Raw genomic sequence first — 15,377 nt, forward strand, 5'->3', positions numbered from 1 at the left:
ATAAGCTACCATGCTGGCTTGGCGGCCATTACGCACTGCAGCAATAGGATATCATAGTTTCCGGTTCTCGAATGTTAAGTTTGTTCGTTTGTTTGTTTGTTTGTTTGTTTGTTTGTTTGTTTGTTTAACGCCGCACTCAGCAATATTCCAGCTATATGACGGCGGTCTGTAAATAATCGAGTCTGGACCAAACAATCTAGTGATTGATATCATGAGCATCGATCTTCGCAATTGGGATATAATGACATGCATCAACCAAGTCAGCGAGCCTGACCACCCGATCCCGTTAGAGGCCTCTTACGACAAGCATAGTCTAGGATCTTCACTGGTCACCTGGTATTACTGGTTTGTTCTATTTAGCAGCAAAACCAATGTAGGGAGTCATGTATCAGTAGTCGCCTGACTGATATTTTCCCAGTATCTAGCGGAGTCAGACAAGGTTGCGTCTTGGCTACGACATTATTTTCATTTATTTTTCATTATAACCTACAATGTGGCGTAGATACTGACGATTATACTGGCTTCAGTTAATATTATGATTTGGGTCAATCTAATGGTAATAACCTAAGATTTCAATTTCAGTATTTGTATTTCATATCATGTGCGCAATATCTATAATGTGTCTCTCCGTAGTACTGTAGCCAAAGTCCGCTGTGGTACGCTCCTATGGTCCATGGTCCGCAGTGTTGAAGATGAAGCTCCTTTTGTCGGTTACTTGCGAATTCTATTCTGATATAGTGAGTGAGTATGGTTTACGCCGCTTTTAGAAATATTCCAGCAATATCACGACGGGGAACACCAGAAATGGGCTTCACACACTGTACCCATGTCGGGAATACAACCCGTGACGAGCGAATATTCTGATATAAGATCGAATGTATTTCATCAAGCCTCGCTAGTTAATCCATTGTAAGCCGACATAAGTCCAGTTGATCAATTCGCCTTTTTATACCAGTGTGAAGAGTTATCGGTAGTCTTTGCCGCTGTCGTGAACGTTAAGATGAGGAAAGGTCATCCCTCTCATTAGTTCTTAGACTGTAAATGCATGTTGAACTGAATTAAAACGTTGTTGTGATATATTTGTATCTGCAAATAGTTTAACCATTTGTTTTAACATGTAATGCTATTTAGAACGTTGAGTGCTCTTATTGTATTATTACTCCCGTGAAGATTCGGGGTAGAATAGATCTTCAGCAACCCATGCTTGTCGTAAAAGGCGACTAACGGGATTGGGTGGTCAAGCTCGCTAACTTGGTTGATGCATGTCATTGATCCCAACTGCATGGATCGATGCTCATATTTTCAATCACTGGATTGTCTGGTCCAGAATCCATTATTTACAAACAGCCATCATATAGCTGGAATATTACTGAGTTCCGCGTTAAACAACAAACAAACAAACAAATCGTACTGGCCTTGGTCGTAAAATTTATCATTTTCTGTCGTTTTAATGTCAGTGTAACATATGCCTAGAGATATGATACTAAAGTCTAGTCATGCTTTGCTTGGCTTGCCCGTTTGGCAAAGTGGAAATACATCGAACGGTGAGAGGTTGGATTCCATTATGGTTCCATAAGCACTATTTTTGGCTTAAGGAGAAAAGTACATTTTCTTTATCTATAATTGATTAACATTAAAACTAGCTGTGGGCCTTAGGTCGGTCGTTTTTGTTTTCCTGAAAATACCAGTCGAAATAGGTTTGCCTATGCTTAAATAAACTAAGCGGCAAAAGAAAGTATAGGTTGGCAATTTGTAATTTTCCTAAAAACAGCGATAACTAGTGGAAAGTGGGTATTGGGAATATGAATGCCCAGGAACAGGTACCAAAAAACACCTCATCCGAACGCGCCACCTTTGAAGGCGCTCGTGCGGTAAAAAAACCCCGGCGAAACAGGTTTCCCGCCTATGGCATAAACTGCACGTGCATGTTAGCTGTATAAATGCGTTCGTCTGCAGGGTATAGTGAGTGAGTGAGTGAGTTGGGTTTAACGCCGCTTTTAACAGTATTCCAGTTAGATCACGGCGTGTCAGCTTAATGTGGGAGGAAACCCCGAAGTGATGCAGGTCTAAGACGTTTACCACTTCGGTGAAACCCACGAGCACGGGTATGGTGCTGACAAACCTAGAAACATACTCGGGGTGAACCGGGATTCGAACCCACAATCATAGGTTTCTGGCGTGCCCAAGGGACGCAACTCTGCACAGCGAATCGCGGCGCCTCAGACGACTGGGCCACCAGTGCCCCCCTGCAGGGTATAACCACACGTGATAAAAGCACACAAAAGAAATGCCACGACTGTCACAGGAGCAGAGAGAGAGAGGTCCAAATTGCCAGAAGGTTTGGTTTTACACGATTGACAGTAGCCAGGCTGGTTCAACGGTACAGGCAGACAGGGAGGACGCAGGACAGGCCTAGAACCGGACGACCCCGAGTGACAACACCACTGGAAGACGGTCAGATACGGCTCATTCACCTGCGAAACAGATTCGTATCGGCGACGGCGACGGCGACGGCGACGGCAGCAACAGCGTTGGGACATCCCATTAGCCAACGTACAGTACTACGACGACTTCGTGCTGCTGGAATCCGAGTGTATCGTCCTTTCCGAGGAATGGCACTGACTGCTCAACATCGACGCCTGAGACTGCGATTGGCGAGGCAGGTTCGACGCTGGCAAGTGAGAAATTGGCGTCGAGTGCTGTTTACTGATGAAAGTCGGTTTTACTTGTTTCGAAATGACGGCAGAGAACGAGTTTATCGACGCAGAGGGGAACGTTTGGCCCCGGCGTGTATTCGAGAGGTCCATCCATTCGGCGGGGGAGGTGTCATGTTGTGGGGCGGTATTTGTGGAGATCAGAAGACTGATTTGGTGATTATACAGGGAAATCTGAACGCTGTGCAGTACAGAGACCAAGTGTTGCAGTCAATTGTGCTTCCGTTCTTACAAAACCAACAGCAGGGCCCCATACTGTAAGACTGACTCGGAACTTTCTAAACCAGCAGAACGTTGACGTTTTGCCCTGGCCTGCCCACTCACCCGATATGAATCCTACTGAACATCTGTGGGACCATCTTCACAGACAGATTAGAGCACGCAATCAGCCTCCCGTCAACAGACAAGAATTGCAGCAGGCCCTGAGAGACGAGTGGCAAAGGATTCCAGCCCACGTCATCAGAAGACTGACGTCATCGAGGCGTATCACAGCATGCATTGAGGCAGCTGGAGGTCATACACGCTATTGAAGGCAACTGTGTCGGCAATGAACGTGTAGTGTGTCTGACAATTTTTTGGTGACATTACAGACAACTTTTGAAAATGAAATTTCTTACCCCACCATTGTTTACATTGAGCTTACATTACCTGTGATTGCACAATTTCATTCAAACTGTGGTTGATCAATCCCTAGATTATATTATAATTCACAGCAAAACCTCTACTTTTTATTTTTTCATCGATCATGGAAATCGACCTATACTTTCTTTTGCCGCCCAGTTTAATACCTGCCTGCATGACAAGTTCTATGTCTCGAACAAAGCTGGTGGTTCGGTACGTTGGTAATTACAGTATACTGCTGATGAAGAAATCATTTAATAATAACGCTTTTGTGTACAAAGCATACACCCAACAGACTGGTCGATCACACAACACAACGGATATAATTAAACAAGCGAGTCACCCAATACATTACTTTTGCATATGTTATACTGGATACCTGACAAGTGTCTTTCATTCGACCTGTATTGATTTCTTGAAGTTTCAAATAAATTCATACTGGCCAACCATAGCAACGAGTGTCTCTTAATGTATCAAAGAGAGCCTTGTTTTTGAGGCCATATTATCAAGACAAAAGCCTCAATAGATGAGGTTTTCCCTTTATACACCCGACCGCCTCCGTGATCTTGTGGATGTGTCACTATACTATGTCTGAGTGGGGTATTCATGTTAAACTGCGGCATGGTATGTCTTTAAAATCGGCATTAGTCCGTAGTACATTCACTCTCTATCTCTCTCTCACACACACACGTCGCTATATAAGTGCAATAATCTTGAACCCGACGTTATACCTCATTTCACCTAACACCTATATATACGTGATATTACAGACCCTGAAAGATTTCCTGTGATATTAGTTCTAAATATCTACACCTTAAGTAACAATATATCTGTTAGGCTAGGTTAAACTTTGTTTACAAATCTGCCGACTCTAGAAATTGTAATATGAAAAATAATTAAAATGAAATGCACTTTAAACTACCGCAATCGGATGGTCAGGCTCGCTGACGTATTTGATGCATGTATCCCAATTGTGTAGATCGATGTTCCTGATGTCAATCACTGGATTGTCTGGTCCAGACACGATCATTTGCTGGAAAAGGGCGGCGTTAAACAACAAACAAGACTATTGTTCTGATTATGTATGGTTACATCAGAAGCAATGGGTGACCTTAAATGCCGAAAGGTACAATGTGACGCCATATCCCCTTAAATTATTAATAAGCAAAACTGTTAAAATAAGAAAGTTATAACATTCGAAGTTGCTACATGTATGGGTAATTTAAAACATATTGAGGAATGCATTTTTTATTCTAAATGGTAATGCTGAAACACAAACGTATTTGTTTGTGTGTATAGACAAGTCGGTCAATATGACGTCGGTCTTTAAGTAATCGAATCTGGACGAACCAAACCAAACTATCAGTGTAGAAATCTCAATGACATCAAATCAACGAAAGTCTCCTCAGTTCCAGTTTTACGACCAGGTCCAGATCGTCATCAAAGGGACCACACGTCAAGAACAGCTGCTAAAGTTTGACGACTTCAATGCAAGGGCGGGTACTGGATACGAATCCGAACCTTGCTGTTAGTGACAATACGAAATTTGCAAGATAAAGGAAGGTGGACGGCTTCTCGAACTGTGCACATACCACTGCCTATGCAGCAGCGATTCTTTCTTTCAGAATACAAACGCTATCCCAACCAGAACACATTCAAGCTCTCAGAACAGACGGAAGCAATATTGTTTTCCCAGTAAACCTCAGATGGCACTTGCTTTCAAATTGACCAATTGACCAGAACCTCTGAAGATAGATACGTAATTGTATCTATGGTCACCATGTTTTGTAACAAAAAACCCATCGATCAAGTTCTGCACAAAGTTGAAAATTCAAATGTTTGGACAAGTTTAACCTGGCTCTTTTCTGAGATTGTAGCGTCAAGCAAATCCTTTGAGTTTTTGAGAATCCACATGGTATTAATTCCACTTGTCTCAAATACTTTCTGTGAATATAAAGAAAGTCATTATCTGAATGTACTAAGGATTGTGGTTAATCGTTGAGACAGGGATTTGGTGGTACATGTTTGGGAACAACTACAAACGTTGAATGTAGGGCAGCCAGACTCTGAATGACAGCTGGCTGAGACAGAATGGGATTATTCCAATTCTGTTTCCCATTTTTTAGTTTGCGCATTCTACCAATGACAACATCACGCACTGATTTAACCCACTCTGAAAGACATTCACCAGGTTCTACTTCTCTGTTGGCCTATATATTGGCAGATGCTTCGACAGCATCCATAATTTGAAAGTTGTGATCCCAATTGGTAGGAGGCTGCTCAAGATATTTTGGTTCATATTTGAATAACTGACCAAGGTTATTGTCAACAATATAAGTCACCTATAGCCTTCAGGTTGGTAGCAGTATGATGAGTCTTGACAGACACAAGTAGTAGTAGTAGTAGTTCCACGTTCTGCAACACTTTCCTATCATTGAATAACTTGGATGTCTGTTTGCAAATTTCAAATTGAAGAACATGTGGTCTTTGCCTGATTTAGTGGAGTGTGGTCTTGCTGTTTGTGGTATGGCCAAACGTTTCAAAGCAATATCAAGAAGTATACTCTCTAGTCGATACCGTGGGCTCTTACAGTCTGTAGAACCACTCGTCAGCAAAAGATGCAAGAGTCGTTTAAATGTCTTTCAATGACACAGAATATTGCTCTTACTCTGTACCGTCCAAATGGTGGTTGAAAGAACGACAGCAATTCTTCCAAATGAATGGTATCATCTGGTCGTCATCGATATCCTTTCTTGTGACCATGGCTGCGTCAAAGTCTCTGGAATGTTGGAAACAAACTCAATACATTGCCGTTGGCTTGTTTAGCAAAACTGCCAACGTATCTTATATTTTGTCGTTAGGACATCCATATGACATTATTGTACTCACGAATGATTTGCTTTGGACATTCTATGAGGGTGGCATATTATGCCAAGGATGGATTGATTTTCTGAGTTGAAATGTTGGTAGATACACATATAAACATTCCTGATGATGCCCGATCTATGCTGGCTGTCGATAATTCATGTTGTGTCCATCCAACTTAAATCAATCCACAAAGGGTACATTCATTGTCATATTAGACGTTTTTATTTCAACAAGATAGGTTTTATGCAGTAAGGTTAAGCTGTAAAGTTAGATTTGAATTCACGATCAGTTATCAAAAGAGGACATACTTTGCATTTTTGGCGTTTCACAAAGTCCTGTGGGATATCTGTCCATATCTGCTGGAGCATGTTTCGAAGTTCCTGGAATGTCTGTGGAACACGTGGTCCATCATATCCCACATGTGCTCGATTGGTGAGAGATCAGGGGAGCGAGCCGGCCAGGGGATGACATTCACGTTATTTTATTGAAGAGAATCCTGAACAAGTCGAACAATATGAAGCCGGGCGTTGCCATGTTGAAAGGTAATGCCTGGGCCATGACGATGCAAAAACCGGCAGGAAAACAGTGCCGATGATCTCGTCGCGGTAGCGCTGTTAATTGAGATTTCCCTCTACCACTATCAAACAAGTCCCCTGTCTTGCTGTAGTCCCACCCGAATCCATAACGCTGCTGCCCCGAACCGATCTTCTTCCATGACACAATGATTGACGTAACGTTCACATCGACGTCGGTACACTCGAATCCGTCCAGCGCTGTGGCTGAGGTGAAAACGAGACTCGTCAGTGAATAAAACTTGTCTGCACTGCATGGCCTTCCAGCGTAGACGCTATTTGCACCACTGTAGACGTGCTTGACGGTGGTTTCCTGTCAAAACGGGACGTCTGGTGGGTCTTCTGGCGACAATCCCTGCACATCTGAGGCTACGACATTCGGTTTGTGAAGATATTCGTCGAAGGCCAAAGATGCTTCATGCAGTCAATATTGTTGCTGGCTGGAATCGATTTCGTAGGTGTGTTGTTCGAATCCAGTTGGCTTGTCGATTATTGGTTACGCTTGGCCTGCCACTCCGAGGATGGTCGCTGACTGCATTCGTCTGTTGCCAACGTTGCCATAAACACCAAATGGTGTTTCTGTGGACGTTAAATTGTCTTGCTACATCACGTTGACTCGATCCTGCTTCAAGCATACCAATGGCTCGCAGACGCTCATTTTCGGACAGGCGTGGCATTTCGTAATGTTGAATAATTGCGTAATTTTGTTGTTTTTCTGAGTAATTGTTGTCCGCACGATGCTAAACAATGCATATGGAATCCCATTAACATGTTTTTATACCCATTCTTGGGTAGTGAAATGCATGGGGCTTGCATAAAAGTCAACTTTTGCATGAAATGCATGCTTTTCTGTAGCAGTTGCGTTTTTGTGACTTGATTCCATACATGTACTACAATATTGAAAACCAAACTTTACTTTTTTGAAAAATACACTTAAATATTGGTGTCACAGGAACTGTTGTTGTTGAATATATAATAGATTTCTTAGATGACTCAGGATATTGTTAATGAGGATACCATTAGGATCTTTTCATTGGCCTTCAGATTACAGATATAAGTTGTAATAATTGTTGCTTCTAAAAGAATGGATTTGATCTAAAAAATGTTTTTTTATCGAAATACAAATCTAACTGAACATATTAATCTACGACCAGAAACCACAATTGTTTTTCTTATGGTAGTGTTGGAATATACCTCTGCTACGAGGGCTGGTCAAAAGCCTGATTAACTTTCAACTATGGGCCAAAACAAAGTTGTCAATTTAGTAGTTGTTTGGGTAGTTCATTGCAAGTTTATTTGGTCTGTTTCATCTGTGATGACCCTAAGTCTGGACTGGTGAGGTGAAATAGGGTTTAACGTCGCGTCCAAGATTATTGCACTTATATAGCGACGTGCATGTACGTGTGTGTGTTTGTGTGGCTGCTTGTACTAGTCCGGACTGATGCCGATTTAAAGTGCTAGCTCACTGAGATACCATAGATAGAGATAGAAACACTTATACTGTCAGATAGGTGTATTAGTTATTGAGGAAGACACAGGCCTAAACCATAGATCCATTGAAACTACAATTAATTAACATTTACAGATGAAAAAGATATCTGTTCGTTGGGTGCCAAAGTTTCTAAATTCTGATCTTGAGGAAAAAAGAACTGACATTGACAGAGACAATTTAGAGCTGATTGAGGAGGATTTCGTCACGGGTAGACTTGCAAAGGCTGCTGTGCGACAATTTGGGTTCGAAGGGCTTCCTCACAATCCATATTCGTCAGACCTGGCACCAAGTGATTTCCTCCTGTTCCCTAAACTGTAAGAACACCTTAAGCACGCACGCACATACAAATTGCAGCGCCGTCTGGCGTTCTTTAATGTCCAAGCAGTCCTTTAGATTTAGCAGTTTGTGTTTTTCTTGTGCACTGACGATCTTCAGTCCACATTGTTCTTTCTTTACATATGACGTATTTTGTTTGCGAGTTATTCATTGCTTTTGTGTTGTATTTTGAATTCATTATCTGTATGTATATAAATAAATTTTAATTGTAACATTCATTCCTTTTTCGTAACATCTGAATATTATTGTGTACTTATGACTTTTATTTCAACTTTGTATTTTTGGACCGAATGGCTGCCCATGAAAGGAAATACACAAAAAGGAGAAAGAGACAGTATTTGTTCACAGAATAGTTTCAATCAGACATCTTATGGCTTGGGGAAAGAAATACAAATCCAGATAAGAGTTCAAACTGTTACATCAGCCTACAGGACCATCTGTACTTCACGTAATTAGTGTTTTTTCTGATATTATGATAGCATTGTATCCATACAGCTTCACATGATTGGGCATTGTGCCACCATTTTAAAAAAAAAACACATTAGGCCAAATTCTTTTTGTGAACAAATTGATGGCCATTTGGATTTCAAAATGGAAATTGTAACGCCAAATGCTTTCTTCTAAAGAAGCGACAAAGTCATATTCAAATAATATATTAATCGAGATAATTAAAGTATGAAGTCCATGAAAGCAAAATTGATTTTTACGAGGACAAAACCAGTCTGTGCCCAATACCTATTCCTTGACTACTATATAGATCAGCCGTCAACGTCAGATACCCGTGCAGGCACCTGTGTTGTCAGTATTTACTGTGACATGTTATTAGTATTTGGCCTATACACTAAGATAGAGATATGTAAAGGTAATAAGTCCCACGTTCGTAAATGTACGTGTGTCCCACCTTTAAGTCAACAGTAATAACAAACCCATTTGCCAACTTCATAGCATAACTATTTGCACTATCGACTTTTATCATCCGCAAATATCTTCAGAGACTTTGATATAAGGAACTAGGTAAACAATATTATATTGACATTATCAATAATAAATATCTCGAGTTCTACTTTTTTATGAAAACCCGTGTTGGTTTGTTCTCGTTATCTAAAAGTAACAGTTGTTGGGAGAGAGGCTGTCGACTATACTCTGCAAAAGAAAGAAACGGAAAAGTGATTTTAGATGACTAATGTATATTATATTTATGATGTAAATAATAAACAGATGTTAATCAATTGTCTTTGACCAGCTGCATATGGCACATGTTCTCAATATTTTGTATGGCCATTATTTGGAGTCCGAAGCAGAATAGCATCGTCGTCCCATGGAAGCAATCAGATCCCGAACTGTGGCCTGGGGAGTGTTCACCCACTGCACAAGTTCTTGAGCCAACTGTAGGAGGTTCTGTGGTTGCTGCTGACGTTCTCGCAGTCGCTAATCCAGTGCATCCCATAAATGATCGATTGACCTTGAAGGCCATGACTGGACCTGGATGTTGTGATTCCTGAAAAAGGCTGTTGTCAGTCCTGCCGTGTAAGGTCGGGCGTTGTCTTGTTGGTAAATGACGTTCGCTTGTTGCATACTGGGAAGGACGTATGGTCGAAGAATCTCATCCGTGTAACGTTGTGCCGTTAAATTCCCCAGAACTTGCACCAAGTCTGTTCTACCGGTGCAGGAGATGGCTACCCACATCATCACACTACCACCACTAAATCTGTCCACTTCCTGTATACAGTTTCGCGCATAACGTTCCCCGAGACGGATGGAAACGCGACGTGTACCATCCGCACAGCGAAGTATAAACCGTAACTCAACACTATCCAAACTTGTCCCCATCGCAGTTGTGGCCATACTATGTCACTCAAACACCATTGACGTCGCAGGCGACGATGCAGGCGGCCTATTCACGAAGCTGTCTTAGCTAAGACAAATCTTAGGTACTTACGATAAAAATTACGACTTCCAAAAGAGCTATTCTTGAAGCTGTCTTAAACCTAGCACAGCAAACTGGTCGTCTAGCGCGAATACCCTCACCGCGTAAACGGTTCTTCACTGTCTGGGCTGGTATTGCCGAAGTTGTAGAGGTGGCTGAGGTAGTTCTTTCACGTAAGTGACGAAGCCGTATGAATCTGCCCTGTGCTCAAGTAGTGATACGTGGTCGACCGGATCTGGGAAGTTCCTGTGTTGTCCCGTGTGTATTAACACGTGTAATGGTGATTAGTGCTACGTGAAAAAATCTATAGATGATTCTGAAATTTGCAGTCGGCCGATGGCGTTGACATTCGTGGCATGCGTCTTCGCTGTTCACTTGCTGCAAGGTTGTTATGGCATGCAAATGAGTGAGTGAGTGAGTTGGGTTGAACGCCGCTTTTAACAGTATTCCAGTTATATCACGGCGTGTCGGCTCAGTGTGGGAGGAAAGCCCGAAGTGATGCAGGTCTCCGACGTTTACCATTTCGGTGAAACCCACGAGCACGGGTATGGTGCTGACAAACCTAGAAACATATTTGGGGCGAACCGGGATTCGAGCCCACAATCATAGGTTTCTGGCGTGCCCAAGGGACGCAACTCTGCAAAACGAATCGCGGCGCCTTAGACGACTGGGAAGATGATGAAGACCTCGCAGCGACGCAAGAACATCGGCGCCACAAAACGTCTGTTTATATCCTGCAAGCCCTCTGTTGATAAAGACACCTCCAAGGCTGCTGTTGACGCAGTTAGTGGTGGACAGTAGTCACATCAATGCAATTATTAGACAGATAGCTTTTCCCTTTAATAATCTGCTACCATGGGAATAGTAATTTCCATGTGCTCCAACCCCCTTCTCCACCACTGTCCGAAACGTGGCGTATGAGGTAGTGGTGAAACAACGGTTGCATATGATATGTTTGCAAGAAAAAACACACAAATAACTTCACAGACACAATCCATCTGGGTCCCCTGAGGGCCATGAAATGCATGCCTAAATGGTGTCCTGCTGGAACCCTTGGACAAATCCGTACGGGGCCCGAAAGGCTACCCTTTAACGACCCATTTCAAAGCCCACATTAACCACCAGTTGGTCCCATATGTAAATGCTAACGGTTGTTTCCAAGAGTTATTGTGCCTTCTAGTGTGTTATACCACCAAAATACCACCAAGTGATCATGACAATATACCCACAAAGGACCACGCTTATAAACAGATCATCTCACTCAGTTACTCAGATTCCCCAATGAAATTACTCCTCCCGATCATCCTCGATTATTCTTATTTGTATATGTGACAGTAGGCGCTGTGCAAACAGCAATGAAGCGATGGACGTGAAGAGGTATAAACAACTCTTTCAATATCCGTGCTTCTTTTGTCCCTTGGTCATAACAACTTCCTGAGGCTTAGTGTCACGAAGCGGGTCTCCCGGTACAGATACTTATTAAACCTCCACTGACGACATTCTCCAGTCGGGTTAAATCTCATAAACAGGTATTTATTACGGTGGCCCATACCCGCCACTGGTGAGATCATTTTTCACTGTATGCCTCTATATTTTGTCTCACCATTGGAAGTATCTGGCGGCCGACAGATAAAATATAGAAGCATACAGTGAAAAATGATCTCACCAGTGGCGGGTATGGGCCACCGTAATTTATAACTATAACTTTGTAACATATGAACATCAAATGACAAATGTTTTCTTTTATTCCCGAGGATCGAACACGCAACATTCGTATCTGTAGCTCAGTGACTATACCACAGTGAAATTCACAATGCTTTTAAGAATGTCTTTTTCAAGTACCGTGCAACGGCAACATATATTTTACACCTGTTTTCTATAGTTAACGTCGATGCTCCTGCTCCCAATCACTTAACGACGTTGTTTGTTTGACGCCGCACATCATGAGCGTCGATCTATGCAATTGGGATACAACGACATGTATCAACCAAGTCAGTGAGCCCACCCGATCCCGATACTCGGTTCTTATGACAGTCACCTTTAATGAAAAGGATGGTTGCTGAAGACCTATTCTAATTTATCCCCTCAATGCCAAGCGCCAACAAGTACCATCTTTTAACGTGTTTGGCTTTGAAAACTGAGGATTTATGATTTATTTTACACCAAACCAAAAAGGTCATACCTATGTCCAACTAAATCAAGCTCAAGTCATGTTGTACAAGTATCAAAAATAGTTTGAAAGATCATGTGGCAAAAATGATTACTTGTTTCGTTTCAGCATGAATAATTCAGGATTTTGGTGTGCATTGTGAATGCACTTGGTGTGATTCTACTAAACATGGCTTGGCTGTATGTATGTACAAGTCCAGCCCGCAAAGGCAATAGGCGAGACCTAGCAGCTGCACCCAACTACCTGGATCATTGCTCAAGTCGCGGCAGGGACTAATGGTTTATCCTTATCAAGGTGAAGGGAACAGTGCTCTCTTTATTACTCTGATTGTGGACCTGAGAACATAGTCACCCTAGCTTTCCCTGATCAAGGAACAGAGGTACTCTTGCTAACCCTGACTGTGGGACAGAGAAAAGAGGCTCTCTTGCTTACCCTGATTGTGGGACAGAGAATAGAGACACTCTTGCTTACCCTGATTGTGGGACAGGGAAAAGAGGCTCGCTTGCTTACCCTGATTGTGGGACAGAGAAAAGAGGCTCGCTTGCTTACCCTGATTGTGGGACAGAGAAAAGAGGCTCGCTTGCTTACCCTGATTGTGGGACAGAGAAAAGAGGCTCGCTTGCTTACCCTGATCGTGGGACAGAGAAAAGAGGCTCTCTTGCTTACCCTGATTGTGGTCCAGACAATAAAGGTATCTCTCTTGCTAACCCTGATTGTAGGACAGAGAACAGAGGCACTCTTGCTTACCCTCACTATTGGACGGAGAACAGAGGCACTCTTGCTTACCCTGACTGTTGGACTGAGAACAGAGGCACTCTTGCTTACCCTGACTGTTGGAAGGAGAACAGAGGCACACTTGCTTACCCTGACTGTTGGATGGAGAACAGAGGCACTCTTGCTTACCCTCACTGTTGGACGGAGAACAGAGGCACGCTTGCTTACCCTGATTGTGGGACAAAGAACAGAGGCTTGCTTGCTTACCCTGATTGTGGGACCGAGAATAGAGGCTGTCTTGCTTACCCTGAATGTGGTCCAGACAATAAAGGTATCTCTCTTGCTAACCCTGACTGTAGAACAGAGAACAGAGGCACTCTTGCTTACCCTGACTGTTGGATGGAGAACAGAGGCACTCTTGCTTACCCTGACTGTTGGACGGAGAACAGAGGCACTCTTGCTTACCCTGACTGTTGGACAGAGAACAGAGGCTCGCTTGCTTACCCTGATTGTGGGACAGAGAATAGAGGCTCTCTTGCTTACCCTGATTGTGGGACAGACAATAAAGGTATCTCTCTTGCTAACCCTGATTGTAGAACAGAGAACAGAGGCACTCTTGCTTACCCTGACTGTTGGACAGAGAACAGAGGCTCGCTTGCTTACCCTGATTGTGGGACAGAGAATAGAGGCTCTCTTGCTTACCCTGATTGTGGGACAGAGAATGGAACCATCCTTGCTTACCCTGATTGTGGGACAGAGAATAGAGACTCTCTTGCTTACCCTGATTGTGGGACAGAGAATAGAGGCTCTCTTGCTTACCCTGATTGTGGGACAGAGGCTAGAGGCTCTCTTGCTTACCCTGATTGTGGGACAGAGAATAGAGGCACTCTTGCTTACCCTTATTGTGGTCAAGACAATAGAGGCTCTCTTGCTTACCCTTATTGTGGGACAGAGAATAGAGGTATCACTTCTTACCCTGATTGTGGGACAGAGAATAGAGACAACCTTGCTTACCTGATCGAAATTCACAGAATGGAGGCACACATGCACTGCATACTGTATTCTTATCTTCAATCTTCAAGTTAATAAAAAATAAAAAACAAACGAGGTGATTAAAATTATAAATATTTTAATTAAAAACAGCATTTCTATAATTCATCTTTATTTAACGTTGGGGCATTATTAAGATACTTGACAAATTCATCTTTTGTCCTATCACCATTATAAGCACTAAGGAATTTGCCTCCCACGTAAAGCTTGATTGTAGGGTAACCGCTCACATCTTCCTTTTTACACACCTCTGAAAACCAAAAATTATGAGACATTATTCAAGGGTCACAACGAAAGTAGGCCTACTACAGGTAAACCACAGCTTATCAAACAAACAGACAACATATGAACGAAAGTACATATTACTTTCTTTGTTTGTTTTTTAACGTTTACAGCAACCATTCTTTGCTGAAGACCTATTCTACCCTGGATCTTCATGGGTCCCATATTATTTAATGCCATTCTGAACAATAGTCCAGCCACATCAAGGCTGTCTGCAAATAATCAACCTGGACTAAGCAAATCTGTGAGTGAGTAAGTGAGAGAGTATGGTTTTATGCCGTTTTTAGCAATATTCCAGCAATATCATGGCGGGGGACACCAGAAATGGGCTTCACATATTGTACCCATGTCGGGAATCAAACCCGGGTCTTCGGCATGAGGAGCGAACGCTTTAACCACGAGGCTACCGAACCACCCCAAGCAAATCTAGGGAAAAAGTTGCTAATTTCTTAATTTCATTTAGAGTTGTCACCAGTCTTCCAACAAGATGATATGCATGATTTAAAAAAAAAATGCAATATACCAGTATTTTCCAAACGTATTGTGGTACGTATTCATTGGTACTTCATATCGTGGGATACCAGAAAAGCAGTAACAACTCGCACGTTTAATGACATCCCGTTTTCTCATA

The 15,377-nt window shown here is 42.5% G+C and overlaps 1 protein-coding gene across 1 annotated transcript in view; it reads right to left on the minus strand.

Moving 5' to 3' along the window:
• Positions 1-14,542: 14,542 nt before the first annotated feature.
• The window catches only part of LOC139465280 (protein disulfide-isomerase A5-like), a 60,532-nt gene continuing 59,697 nt past the window's right edge, over positions 14,543-15,377 (minus strand). Inside the window, exon 27 of the mRNA XM_071246959.1 lies at positions 14,543-14,714. Coding sequence (XP_071103060.1) covers positions 14,563-14,714 — 152 coding nt within the window. The 3' untranslated portion in view covers positions 14,543-14,562. The remainder of the gene's footprint in view (positions 14,715-15,377) is intronic.

Source organism: Haliotis cracherodii, unplaced genomic scaffold, assembly GCF_022045235.1.
Source record: "Haliotis cracherodii isolate W230 unplaced genomic scaffold, xgHalCrac1.p SCAF_18, whole genome shotgun sequence".
Taxonomy (NCBI): domain Eukaryota; kingdom Metazoa; phylum Mollusca; class Gastropoda; order Lepetellida; family Haliotidae; genus Haliotis; species Haliotis cracherodii.